We start from the raw sequence: 14,550 nt of genomic DNA, 5'->3' as shown, positions 1-14,550 counted from the left end.
CTCACCCTGATCTTTAACAGCCCCTGATAAACTCAACCTGATCTTTAAAAAAGTCTTCACAGAAACTGCTATATCAGGGGCTGTTCCCACGCCTCCCAGAGGACTATAGGGTATACTATGAGAATAGCGGGAACCAGGTTACCAAGATTTACTGAGATTTCCCKCACAAACCCTCTCCCATTTCCCGGGATAAATACATGTAAGTGTGACCAGGAACATGGATGAGAACAAACAGACCAGCTACAACCTCTAAGTCAATCAAAGAGGCAAAAAGACATTACAGGGACAAAAAAGGAGTGGCAATTCAATGGCTCAGATACAAGACACATGTGGCAGGGACTTCAGAAAATCACAGATTATAAAGGAAAAACCAACCACATTGTGGACACCCAAAGCCTAACTCTCAGACAAACTTAACACATTCTTCTCCTGCTTTGAGGAAAACAACACAGAGCTGCCGCCGTGGGCCCCCGCTGCTCATAAGGACGGCAGGCTCCCGATCTCTGTAGCCGACATGAGTAGGGCTTTCAAGTGTGTTAACCCTCGCAAAGCTGCCAGCCTGGAAGGCATACCAAGCTGCGTCCTCAGTGCATGCGCAGACCAGCTGGCTGGGGTGTTTACGGATATATTCAACCTCTCCCCATTCCAGTCTGTTGTCCCCACTTGCTTCAAGATGTCCACCATAGTGCCTGTACCCAAGCAAGCTAAGGTAACTGAACTAAATGACTATCGCCCCATTGCACTCACCTCTGTCATGAAGTGCTTTGAGAGGCTAGTCAAGGACTATAACCTCCACCTTACCTGACAACCTAGACCCACTACAATTTGCATACCGCACCAACAGATCCACGGACGACGCAATCGCTGTTGCACTGCACACTGCCCTATCCCACCTGGACAAGAGGAATGCCCAGGTGAGAATGCTGTTCAACGACTACAACTCACCATAGTGCCCTCTATACTTATCACTAAGCTTGGGGGCCCTGGGTCTGAAGCCCTCCCTGTGCAACTGTTCTTGACTTTCTTATACTAATAGCTATTCATCAGCCTACAAATGATTATATGTATTGGATAACAGCACAACCGTTTGGGCTTTTTTGAGCTTTGGCTCATAAAATGTATTTAAATGAAATGTCTCAGACTCAGGTAGCATCGGGCTTGAATGTTCATGCTGATTAAAGCTCTAATCAAATGCTTTAGAATGACAATACCACGTTAAAAAAGTGATTTCTTCTAGGGATGGAACATTGGTAAAATACCGGGAAAAGATCACTTTTTTCCATTACTCAACATCAAAGCAGATCTAATTAAATGGAATAATCTTCGGTTAAATATTACAGGTAGAATAAACCTTATTAGAATGGCATGGCTTTATTACCCCACAAAATACATTCTTTAAACCTTCCAGATTTGGAAACTCGCTATCCAAGGCTTTTACTTGTGACATATTGCACTAAAGAGGAACAATAACTACATATTGAAGATGGCATGCTCATCCCCAGAAACCTTATATGTGTCTATTTTCAATATCTCTCCCTAAAAACACAACCTTATGGAACAATCCTTGGATAGCGTTTCAGAATTCACTGATATATTGGTCCACATGGAACAATAAAGACATAGAAATCGTAAATGACTTGGTAACAGGATATACATGTATTTCCATGACAGAATTAAAAAGTAATTTTGGAATACATGCACCTTAAAATATATATTTGAAATATTTTGGATATCAGAGCAACCTTGAGGGAATCTTATTTGAGTCAGAAAATGATGTTCACATATAAAACATTGCAGAGAGCATATCCAATTGACAACTCTCTTAGAAAATAGTTTTTACTATTGGAACCAAGACTTAAAAAGAACTGATGTTGGCACAAGATGGAGGGTAAGTTGTAGCATAGCTAACAAAATTACAGTTAACGAAACTATACGCTTAATCCAGTATAAACTAACGTATACAATCATTTTTCAAGTTTCAAAATTCACAAATTCTACAGCACAACGGCAGAATCATGTCTTAAGTGTAAAATAAATAATGACTCAATAATGCATGCTTTCTGGGAATGCTATAAAGTCTGAAAGCCCTTCATGTCTGGACTAATGAACTGATTCATACAACTCTCACTTTCTCATTTAAAAACTGAAATGTCTTTAATGAGTATTCAACCCCTTTGTTATGTCAAGCTTACATAGGTTCAGGAGTAAAAATGTGCTTAACAAGTCACATAATAAGTTGAATGGACTCACTCTGTGTGCAATAATAGTGTTTCCCATGATTTATGAATGACTACCTCATCTCTGTACCCCACAAATACAAATATCTGTAACATCCCTCAGTCGAGCAGTGCATTTCAAACACAGATTCAGCCACAAAGAGCAGCAAGGTTTCCCAATGCCTCGCAAAGAAGGGTACCTATTGGTAGATGGGTCAAAATAAAAAAGAGCTGACATTGAATATTCATTCGAGCATTAATTACACTTTGGATGGTGTATCAGTACACCCAGTCAGTAAAAAGATGCAGGCGTCCTTACTAACTCAGTTGCCGGAGATGAAGGAAACTGCTCAGGGATTTCACCATGAGGTAAATGGTGACTTTAAAACAGTTACAGAGTTTAATAGGTGTGATAGGAGAAAACTGAAAATAAATGCACAGCGCAGAGGATGAGAGGACGAGAGTACTAGAATTAACAATCAATAGGGAATTGTCAATGTAAATAGTAGGTCTTCAGTTCAACAGCTGTTTAGAATCTGTGGAATGTCCGTCCTGGACTCAGAGCTACGTGTGCCACGTTTTCATTGGTCTGTACATTGAGTCTGGAGCAGGATACTTGTTATTTGGCCATTGGCCCAGTTGTACTGCAAGGACTTCTGATTGGTCAACCCCAGGCTAGGGTGGGGGGTTATCAATGGCATCCTGTTCCTTTGTTCTGCTGAGAAAAGCTGAGGACAGGGGAAACTGAACATCTACCTCCCAGCATAACAKCTATGATTTGTCCTTCTCAAATAAATACATTTGTCTCCCCCTGATTTGCTTTGGAGTTTGTATTATTGAAGAATAACATCAACTGCTAACACAGAGGAGGGAATCTTTTGTTGCAACTTCATAGCCTTGACCAAGAGTCTCTGTTTTTCCTGTAATTTATCCTCAAGACATTGGATAAGGACCGGGTCAACTTCGGCGTCCACCTTATTAGCGAACCAGCTGCCGTAGTTCAGTAGCCAGCGCAGCTCCCCCGCCCCATAGACACACACACTGCGGACGTGTTTCCCTGTGCATGATGGGTAAAGCAGTCCCTCCAGGTAGTTCCACTTCACCAGCCTGGTCTTGCTCATCAGGTCTGTGATGTCGGCCTGGGCCCGTGGCACCTCACCTGGCACACCCGGCACCCGTATCAGCGTGGCCCAGAAGTGTTCGTCTGGGGAGTAGGTGTCGTTTGACCACACCAGGAAGTCCCTGGCCAGCGCAGACGTGTTCATATAAGTGACGAACTCCCACGAGAGCACGAAGTACGCGCTGCCGATGAACATCTGTATGCCGTGCGGCGGAGACCCCTTGGCCTTGTTGGTTTTCACCGGCAGCCGGTTGTACTCGAATGACACGTTCTGCAGCTCGTGGTGGAAGGAGAAACGCTGCTTCTTGTATTCGCTGGGGCGACTTGTCTCCATCATGTTACCCCCCCGGAGCTTCTTCAGGTCAGCCACCAGCTCTATGTTGGAGCGCAGGGGAAAGTCCTGACCGCACAGGTTGATGACATACCTCCACTTGACCTTTGACCCTATAAGGTCAGACAAGCAGTTGAGGTCAGCATTGAGGCGGCTGATGCTGGCGTATGTCACTGCCTCCAGCTTAGAGGCGATGAAGACGTTGGGCAGACAGCGTGCCAGACCCTCCATGGACTCTCTGAACAGTTCTGATGACTTCAGGTCGTAGTGGATACAGTAGATGTTGTTAGGGGTGTAGACGGCCCTGAGGATCTTCTCCACCATGGAGGCAGACTTGTGGACCACCAGTGAGTAGGCCAGGGGGAAGGCCTGCTCCTCCTCAGACACCTGGACAGCCCCATAGCCCCGGGAGTGGAGGTATCGCGGGCAGTTGGAGATCAGGTTGACCAAGCTCTTGTCCTGCTCTTCCACCACCACCTGTTTTCTGATGACCAGCGACTTCCCCAACTCGGCCGGCTCCATTTCATAGATGGCATTGCAGTCAATGTTGTAGCGATGGAGCAGCTCAACGTCATTGTAGCCTGCGGTAGACCCATAGGTTTCAATGGCAATGCTGTATTTAACAGGGAACTTTAGGAAGAGCAGCAGGAAGGCACAGATCACCAGCAGCAAAGAAATTAAATTCTTCTTCCGCAGTCTGCTTGGAAAGGCAAATGTTATTTTCATTCTGTGGTGATACAAAAGAACAATAATCAGAAAAAAAGAAACAATTCATGCAATCATGCAAAGAAATCATAAGGATTTAACTGAATCCATTTTTTTCAATATGTTTGATAACCGTGCTCAGCTAGTTATTTGCTCTATTGCTTAGACTACTTAAATGTTGGGCTAAATATATAATCCTGTAAAAAAAAAAATCACCTCGCTCAGGAAATGGTGTGGAGGTCTCGTAACGTCCTGAAAAGATGACTTGTTCTAAAACCCGAGCCTGGAGAGTTAAAATGTACAGTAAGGTCAGAAATTATTGGCACATTGATAAAGATGAGAAAAAAGACTGTATAAACTGTATCCATAATACAAATACTGAGCTATATTGTATGCAAACAAATTGATTTTGTTAACAAGTAATACAAAAAAATCTCAGAGATAGCGGTAACGATTATTGGCATCCATGTTTTCAATACTCCAGCACCCTCCTCTTTTTTATTTTATTTTTTATTTCACCTTTATTTAACCAGGTAGGCAAGTTGAGAACAAGTTCTCATTTACAATTGCGACCTGGTCAAGATAAAGCAAAGCAGTTCGACACATAACAACACAGAGTTACACATGGAGTAAAACAAACATACAGTCAAATATTTTTCTAATACAGCAGAAAAACAAGTCTATATACAATGTGAGCAAATGAGGTGAGATAAGGGAGGTAAAGGAAAAAAAAGGCCATGGTGGCGAAGTAAATACAATATAGCAAGTAAAACACTGGAATGGTAGATTTGCAGTGGAAGAATGTGCAAAGTAGAAATAGAAATTATGGGGTGCAAAGGAGCAAAATAAAGAAATACAGTAGGGGAAGAGGTAGTTGTTTGGGCTAAATTATAGATGGGCTATGTAGAGGTGCAGTAGTCTGTGAGCTGCTCTGACAGCTGGTGCTTAAAGCTAGTGAGGGAGATAAGTGTTTCCAGTTTCAGAGATTTTTGTAGTTCGTTCCAGTCATTGGCAGCAGAGAACTGGAAGGAGAGGCGGCCAAAGGAGGAATTGGTTTTGGAGGTGACCAGAGAGATATACCTGCTGGAGCGCGTGCTACAGGTGGGTGCTGCTATGGTGACCAGCAAGCTGAGATAAGGGGGGACTTTACCTAGCAGGGTCTTGTAGATGACCTGGAGCCAGTGGGTTTGGCGTCTTTAAAGAGTAACAACACTGAGACTTTTTCTGAAACGTTTTATGAGATTGGATGGCACATTGAAAGGGATCTTCCCAGCAAACAGGGACATCCTAAGGACAATGTTCCCATTAGGTCCCTTTAAGGGTTTCGGCAAGACATTATCCCACTGGCATTCTGAGAACATTCTAGGAACAATAAAACATGACGTTAAACTCGGGACCATAAGAGCACGTTTAGTACAGGTCCTGGTTTGGTCGCAGTATGACGTTACAATAAGATATTTGATGTGCTTTAGGGAATGTTCAGAAAAGATTCCTATTATTTGGTTCTGAAAGGAAGTTATCCATGGGACATTCAATGACCACAAGGGGTACCTCATACCTACTGAAAAGCATTGATATAATTGACTTATTCCAGCAATTTGAGTTTGGGTTTTCAGAATAGTGGCCTAATGTTGGTGGGGCATATCATTCTGATGTAATATTACTCCTGAATCACTACAATACACTATATATACAAAAGTATATGGGCCACCCTTCAAATAACTGGATTTGGCTATTTCAGCCACACTCCATTGCCTACAGGTGCATAAAATTGAGCACACAGCCATGCAATCTCCATAGACAAACATTGGCAGAAGAATGGTCTTACTGAAGAGCTAAGTGACTTTCAACGTGGCACCATCATAGGATGCCACCTTTCCAACAAGTCAGTTCATAAAATTTCTGCCCTGCTAGAGCTGACCCGGTCTACTGTAAGTGCTGTTATTGTGAAGTGGAAACGTCTAGGAGCAACACGGCTCAGCCGTGAAGTGGTAGGCCACACAAGCTCACAGAACGGGATCGCCTAGTGCTGAAGCACGTCTGTCCTCGGTTGCAACACTCACTAACAAGTTCCAAATTGCCTCTGGAAGCAACTTCAGCACAATAACTGTATGTTGGGAGTTTCATGAAATGGGTTTCCAGGGCTGATCAGCCGCACACAAGCCTGAGATCACCATGTGCAATGCCAAGCGTCGGCTGGAGTGGTGTAAAGCTCGCCACCATTGGATTCTGGAGCAGTGGAAACGCGTTCTCTGGAATGAGGAACTGTAAAGTTTGGTGGAGAAGGAATAATGGTCTGGGGATGTTTTTCATGGTTCGGGCTAGGCCCCTTAGTTCCAGTGAAGGGAATGCTACAGCATACAATGATATTCTAGACATTCTGTGCTTCCAACTTTGTGGAAACAGTTTAGGAGGGCCGTTTCCTGTTTCAGCATGACAATGCCCCAGTGCACAAAGCGAGGTCCATAAAGAAATGGTTTGTCGAGATCGGTGTGGAAGAACTTGACTGGCCGGCACAGAGACCTGACCTCAACCCCACCGAACACCTTTGGGATGAGCCAGGCCTAATCGCCCAATATCAGTGCCCGATCTCACCAATCCTCTTGTGGATGAATGGATGCAAGTCCCTGCAGCAATGTTCCAACATCTACTGGAAAGCCTACTCAGATGAGTGGCAGCAAAGGGGGGACCAACTCCATATTCAGTGGTGTAAATTACTTAAGTAAATATACTTTAAAGTACTTCTTAAGTAGGTTTTTTACTCCATACATTTTCCCTGACACCCAAAAGTACTCGTTACATTTTGAAGGCTTAGCAGGACAGGAAAAGGGTCAAGGGATCTAGCAGACTCACTAAACACACATGCTTTGTTAGTACATTATGTCTGAGTGTTGGTGTGCCCCTTGCTTTCCGTAAATAAAAATATATATTTAACAAATGGCGACATCTTGTTTGATTCATATGAGGAATTTAAAATGATTTGTACTTTCACTTTTGATACTTAAGTATATTTGAGCAATTCCATTTTACTGTGGATTTTTAAGTATATTTCAAAACAAGTACTTTTAGAATTTCTCTCACGTAGTATTTTACTAGGTTACTTTCACTTTTACTTGAGTCATTTTCTATTAATAAGGTATCTTTACGCAAGTATGACGATTGGGTACTTTTTCCATCACTGTCCATATTAACGCCCATTCCTTGATGATGAATACCGTTTATTGAATTGAGTTTAATTGAGAAGTAACATGTGAAGACAACAGTGTTCAGTTGACTGTGACTTCCTGGCAATGACTCGAATTTTCAGAAATAAAAGATGTCTCATGTTGAATGTTCTGTTCTGAAAAAGAATGATCACTCAATGTGCTCTACATTTCAAGCTCTGATTAAAAAATTTAAAAACGATAGTCATATCATTGTTAATTACAAGATTCCACGTTTTTTCTTCTTACTTTTCTCTTTGCATACCGATATAACTTACATATTTGCCTCCGTAATTTAGCATGTTGCTTCTACAATCCCATTCTGATTTGTAAACTTTTCGTCAATCTCTCGAAAGTGTTATTCCACAGTAAAATTGTTGTTCGCTGCATGGTAAACTCCTTTGATATTCCACCAGTGTGTTGTTAATTGCAGAGCTCCGTATGTCTTCGGTTAAGTCCCATCATGTTAAAATGATCCGCTATACTATGCTTGGACTCTGACAGCGCGCACGGGGTGACTTTTCCTATGCACTGCAGCAATGAAGAGATAGAGAGGTGTTGAAGTACCAAACGAGTTGAGGCCCAGTGAAGTTAGATCCCCTCCCTCTCGCTAAGATTGCGTCCCCTTTTGAGGAAGACTAAATATTTTATTAATCAAATGTTTGTTTTGTGTGTGTTCAAAAATAGTCATGTTTAAATACCTATCACATCACACATTTAGTAATGACATTTATTGTAAACATGCACAGTAAAACCTGCGTGACAGAAAGATCAACTTCCCCTTAGAACCAACTTCTCTGGTTTTAAATGGCCTGGGGCATCGATATGAGTCAGAAACATGAATTATAGTGTCAAAATGTACTACAAAGTGGATATATGATCATTTTTGTCACGAAGTCAGTCTTGTCCAAAACAGAGTTTTGTAAGTGAGTACATCACAATTTACTGGAGGATTGGGCATGGGTTACTAATATGCCCACTTTTGCCAATGATGCACAATTTCCCAGAAAACAACACTTTGTGGTCCGCCGCCAACTGCTATGTGGACAATGTTGTCAAGTCTGCATATGGGTGCAATGCACGCACATTTGGCTCAGCAAATAGGAGTGAAAATGGGCTTCCATAAAGTTGGTGTAAACTTCCAATGCATTTCAACAATATTGCCAGATGGCAAGGAATGTATTACATCCGATGTGTTTACTTCTGTGACTGGTGTTTGTGAGTACGTTAGCTAATTAGATAGCTGGTACTAGCTAGCTAGTAACTACTTTTGGTTATAGCATTTTTTTTGAGCATGCTAGTGAGCCAGGCTAGCAATGAAATCACAGATGAAAGTGGAATGATACTGTAGCTAGCTAAATACATCAAGCTAACACGTAATGTGATGTAGCATGTCAGACGAAGATGTGCGGGCCTACCGAGTGGCGCAGCGGTCTAAGGCACTGCGGCTTGAGGTGTCACTACAGACCCAAGTTCGATCCCAGGCTGTGTCACAGCCGGCCGTGCCTGGGAGACCCATGAAGAGGCGTACAATTAGCCTAGGAGAGGGTTTGGCCGGCTGTGATTTCCTTGTCTCATCGCCTTCTAGCGACTCCTTGTGGCGGGCCGGGCACTTGCAAGCTGACTTCGATAGCCACCTGGACGGTGTTTCCTCTGACACATTGGTGCAGCTGGCTTCCGGGTTAAGCGAGGAGTGAATCAAAAAGCTGTGCGGCTTGGTAGGGTTGTGTTTCGGAGGACGCATGGCTCTCGACCTTCTTCTCTCCCAAGTTCATAGATAAGTTGCAGCGATGGGATAAGACTGTATCTACAAATTGGGGAGAAAAGGGGGTAAAAGTAAAAAGATGAAGATGCACATAGCTCACGTTGTCTAGCTACCTTGCTAACTGTAGCCTATTTGCATTTATGGTCAATACAGGGCAGGCATTGGATACGAGCTTGCCAACTAATCATAGGATGTAGCAAGCTTCCTTTCAACAATGTTTCATCTTGAACTGGCTAGATAGCCAACTAATTTAAACTCGGACAAAGATATGGATAGCTAACACGGATTTGCAAGTTAGGTGGCTGACTACCCACTGGGCACAGACATCCACTCAACGTCTATTCCATGTTTGTGGATGTTCTATAACCATCCAGCCAGGATGGGTCACCATCCAGCCAGGGCGGGTTGTGCAGGCTCTTAGCTCGAGACCTCCAGTGCGCCTCCACGGCCCAGTGTATCTGGTGCCTCGGCCAAGGACAAGGCCTCCTGCATGTCTCCCCAGCCTGGTGAGTCCTGTGCCTGTGCTAAGAACTAACCCCCCTGCATGTCTCCCCAGCCTGGTGAGTCCTGTGCCTGCTCCCAGAGCCAGGCCTCCTGTGTGTCTCTCCACTCCAGTGGTGATCCATGGCACGAAGCCTCCAGTGATGATCCATGGCACGAAGCCTCCAGTGATGATCCATGGCACGAAGCCTCCAGTGATGATCCATGGCACGAAGCCTCCAGTGGTGATCCATCGCAGGAAGCCTCCAGTGGTGATCCATGGCGCGAAGCCTCCAGTGGTGATCCATGGCACGATGATCCATGGTACTGTCACGCCCTGACCGTAGAGAGCTTTTTATGTCTCTATTTTGGTTTGGTCAGGGTGTGATTTGGGTGGGCATTCTATGTTCATTTTCTATGTTTTTTATTTCTTTGTTGTTTGGCCGGGTATGGTTCTCAATCAGAGGCAGCTGTCTATCGTTGTCTCTGATTGAGAACCATACTTAGGTAGCTTTTTCCCACATGGTTTTTGTGGGTAGTTGTTTTCTGTTTTTGTGTCTGCACCAGACAGAACTGTTTCGTGTTGTTCTATTTTTGGTTATTTTGTCTCAGTGTTCAGTTTTAATAAAGAAAGCATGAACACTTACCACGCTGCGCTTTGGTCCACTCCCTCTTCTTCAGACGGCAGTGACAACGACCTCAGACTGGGCCTAAGATTTACGTTCGAACAGGACAATGACTCCAAGCATACAGCCAAAACAACGCTGGAATGGCTTCAGAACAAGAATGTGAAGGACYTTGAGTGGCYCAGCCAAAGCCCAGACTTGGATCCCATTGAAARTCTGTGGAAAGACGAAGATTGTTGTTCACCGCTGCTCCCCATCAAATTTACTAGAGCTGGAGGAAAATCTGCAAGGGAGAATCTGAGAAAATCCCCAAATCCAGATGTGAAATGCTGATACAGACATACCCAAGACAACTCAAAGCTGTAATCGACTGTCACGTTCTGACCTTAGTTCCTTTGTTTTGTCTTTTGTTTTAGTATGGTCAGGGCGTGAGTTGGGTGGGTTGTCTATGTTAGTTTTTCTATGATTTTCTATTTCTGTGTTTGGCCTGATATGGTTCTCAATCAGAGGCAGCGGTCAATCGTTGTCCCTGATTGGGAACCATATTTAGGTAGCCTGTTTTCTGTTGGGTTTTGTGGGTGGTTATTTTCAGTCTTTGTGTGTCTGCACCAGACAGAACTGTTTTCGGTTTTCCTTTTTGTTTCACTTTGTTAGTTTGTATTTTGTCGTATTCATTCATTATTAAAAGTCATTATGGATATGTACCACACTGCGCATTGGTCTTCCGATCCTTCCTACTACTCCTCATCAGAGGAGGAAGAAGAAAGCCGTTACATCGCCACCGAACCTGCTTCTACAATGTATTGACTCAGGGGTGTGAATACTTATGTAAATTAGTTATTTCTGTATTTAATTTTCAATAAATTAGCAAACATTTCTAAAAGCATGTTTTGTCTTCGTCAGTATGGGGTATTGTGTGTAGATGGATGAGATTTTTATTTCTTTATTCAGGCTGTAACAACAAAAAGTGGAATAAGTCAAGGGGTATAAATACTTTCTGAAGGCCCTGTAACTATTGCTGTACCCAACTTCTGCTGTACACACACTTTCTATGTCCATACTGTCTATACACATCAGTATATACATTTTTATATATTGCTCATTCAGATATTTCTTAATTTCTTTATTTTGGGGGGGGGGATTTGTGTGTGTATTGTTAGGTATTACTGCACTGGTTGAGCTAGAGCTAGAAACATAAGCATTTCCCTGTGTACGTGACCAACAATACGATTTGATTTAAAGACGGCACTTCAACAAGYCTATTTCACGCCATAGCCTGCTGAATAAGATAACTTTCATTTCATTTTGATTTATGCACCAACTAAAATGTGGCACTGACTCGCCCATGGCTTGATATTTCAGCATTGTCTCAATGAAGAGTTTGGTGTTCACTTAGCCACATGCACRTGCTCTTACAAGCCTGCTAGAGATAGCAGCAGGCGGACGAGCAATATCCACCATCGTAGTACGGAAGAAGCCTGAGCTGGAATGAGAAGCTAACTGAAGCTGACTAGTTTTCGAAATCCCTGAGTAGATCTAGCTTTAATAGAAGTATACCCCACAGAGCTTACCCATGATGTTCCACAGCGATTGTAGTCAATAAGTCATCGTTTTAGTCAAAGTATGGTATATTGGGGCTTGAAGTGGGAAATCCAAAGTGGGGACTTTTTCTGTGTTTCAGTTTTATTTTGAATGTTACCAACCACCAGCATGGCATTGTTTACTAAAACTCCCTGGAGTCCATGTCCACACCCTGCTGAAATCAAATTAGCATCATAAAACAAGTCCACGTAAATAATCTGTCAGTTTAAACTAGTGTGCGACATTTGTGGTGAAAGGTAACAGAGCTAGAGTGGTATTTGTCAGACCATGAGACATCCTGAAAATCGGTCTTCTCACATAATCGTCTGTAGCGTCCGAACGATTTGGCCTACAAACGGTTTGGCCGACCACTCCAAAGATGAGAGACTCACGAASACGATGATGTTCTCCGTTTTACTTTACGATACACACAAGCATCTTGGGACTCATCTGAAGTCGGTAGAGCCGATCTGCCAACTTCTGTGGCATCCGAACTGTTTGGGCGACACACTAAGGTGTACACAAACATTGTTCTGCTCTAGGACATCCACAGGCCTGACAAGACTTGTCTGAAGGTCCCCCTGTACCAGTTGAAAATAATTAATGAATCGAAGTATGGTATGTTGTATGGAGACTGTTTAGTGACCAAAAAAGGGGTTGAATACATGTAAAAAATATATATATACAAAAAAATCTTAAGGGGTCTTAAAATTCCAAATAAAATAGCTAAATTATTAGTAGAACCAACTGGCTTAGACAGGGCATAGACTGTTAAAGGACAAAAATAAGGGGTTAAATACAACAACAACAACAAAAAACTGATCTTTCTTATATCAACTCAGCAAAAAAAGAAACGTCCTCTCACTGTCAACTGTGTTTATTTTCAGCAAACACGTGTAAATATTTGTATAAACATAAGATTCAACAACTGAGACATAAACTGAACAAGTTCATCGACACGTGACTAACAGAAATGGAATAATGTGTCCCTGAACAAAGAGGGGGGGGTCAAAATAAAAAGTAACAGTCAGTATCTGGTGTGGCCACCAGCTGCATTAAGTACTGCAGTGCATCTCCTCCTCGTGGACTGCACCAGATTTGCCAGTTCTTGCTGTGAGATGTTACCCCACTCTTCCACCAAGGCACCTGCAAGTTCCCGGACATTTCAGGGGGGGAATGGCCATAGCCCTCACCCTCTGATCCAACAGGTCCCAGACATGCTCAATGGGATTGAGATCCGGGCTCTTCGCTGGCCATGGCAGAACACTGACATTCCGGTCTTGCAGGAATGTCAGTGCACAGAATGAGCAGTATGGCTGATGGCATTGTCATGCTGGAGGGTCGTGTCAGGATGAGCCTGCAGGAAGGGTACCACATGAGGGAGRAGGATATCTTCCCTGTAACGCACGGCGTTGAGATTGCCTGCAATGACAACAAGCTCAGTCCAATGATGCTGTGACGCACCGCCCCAGACCATGACGGACCCTCCACCTCCAAATTGATCCCGCTCCAGAGTACAGGCCTCTGTGTAATGCTCATTCCTTCGACGATAAATGCAAATTCGAYCATCACCACTGGTGAGACAAAACCGCGACTCGTCAGTGAAGAGCACTTTTTGCCAGTCCTGTCTCATCCAGCGATGGTGGGTTTGTGCCCATAGGCAACGTTGTTGCAGGTGATGTCTGGTGAGGACCTGCCTTACAACAAGCCCTCAGTCCAGCCTCTCTCAGCCTATTGCGGACAGTCTGAGCACTGATGGAGGGATTGTGCGTTCCTGGTGTAACTCGGGCAGTTGTTGTTGCACGTGGTCTGCCACTGCGAGGACGATCAGCTGTCCGTCCTGTCTCCCACGTCTCACAGTACGGACATTGCAAGTTATTACCCTGTTCACGCAGATGAGCAGGGACCCTGAGCATCTTTCTTTTGGTGTTTTTCAGAGTCAGTAGAAAGGCCTCTTTAGTGTCCTACGTTTTCATAACTGTGACCTTAATTGACTACCATCTGTAAGCTGTTAGTGTCTTAACGACCATTCCACAGGTGCATGTTCATTAATTGTTTATGGTTCATTGAACAAGCATGGGAAACAGTGTTTAAACCCTTTACAATGAAGAYCTGAAGTTCTTTGGATTTTTAAGAATTATCTTTGAAAGACAGGGTCCTGAAAAAGGGACATTTCTTTTTTTGCTGAGTTTATATASTTCAGAACAAACTTCCTTTATATATTTTTTTTGGGGGGGGGTCTATATTTTGTTCCATGTAGTGAATCTGTTATTCAATATGTTTGTATGGGCTAATAACAGTAAGTCCAAATATTTTTGAGATACTTCAAGTGGTCAAAAGCAATTTATCCTTAGTATGACCTTTAAACAATTCTATATAGCCTAGTAGAACTCCCCTTCCCCGGCTTAGACAAGGCGTATGGGTTAATCAGAAACACTTGCAAAGTTCTTCCTCTTCGTGAGTCACGACTGAGCTGAGTCAAACAGCTTTCTGGGGTGTAAAATGATTTTGCACCTCCACTTT

General features: G+C 43.3%; 1 protein-coding gene and 1 long non-coding RNA gene across 2 annotated transcripts in view; one reads left to right on the top strand and one right to left on the bottom strand.

Annotated features, from left to right (window-relative positions):
• The window catches only part of LOC139025676 (uncharacterized), a 169,713-nt gene that overhangs the window by 123,454 nt on the left and 31,709 nt on the right, over positions 1 to 14,550 (top strand). The window lies entirely within an intron of this gene.
• On the bottom strand, positions 1,098 to 8,171 carry LOC111961071 (beta-1,3-galactosyl-O-glycosyl-glycoprotein beta-1,6-N-acetylglucosaminyltransferase 4-like). Its single transcript, XM_023983192.3, has 3 exons — positions 7,854 to 8,171; positions 4,589 to 4,655; positions 1,098 to 4,394 (listed from the first exon to the last, which is right to left on the bottom strand). Exon 3 carries the CDS (start codon positions 4,391 to 4,393, stop codon positions 3,050 to 3,052), a length of 1,344 nt encoding a protein of 447 aa, XP_023838960.1. The 5' UTR covers position 4,394; positions 4,589 to 4,655; positions 7,854 to 8,171; the 3' UTR covers positions 1,098 to 3,049.

Source organism: Salvelinus sp. IW2-2015, linkage group LG4q.1:29 (genome assembly GCF_002910315.2).
Source record: "Salvelinus sp. IW2-2015 linkage group LG4q.1:29, ASM291031v2, whole genome shotgun sequence".
Lineage (NCBI taxonomy): Eukaryota > Metazoa > Chordata > Actinopteri > Salmoniformes > Salmonidae > Salvelinus > Salvelinus sp. IW2-2015.
Note: the sequence above shows the minus strand (reverse complement) of the source record. Positions and strands in the feature narration are given on the sequence as shown.

Coding starts and splice junctions, on each gene's coding strand:
- LOC111961071 (XM_023983192.3), bottom strand. CDS start 4,393: ATGAAAATAACATTTGCCTTTCCAAGCAGACTGCGGAAGAAGAATTTA.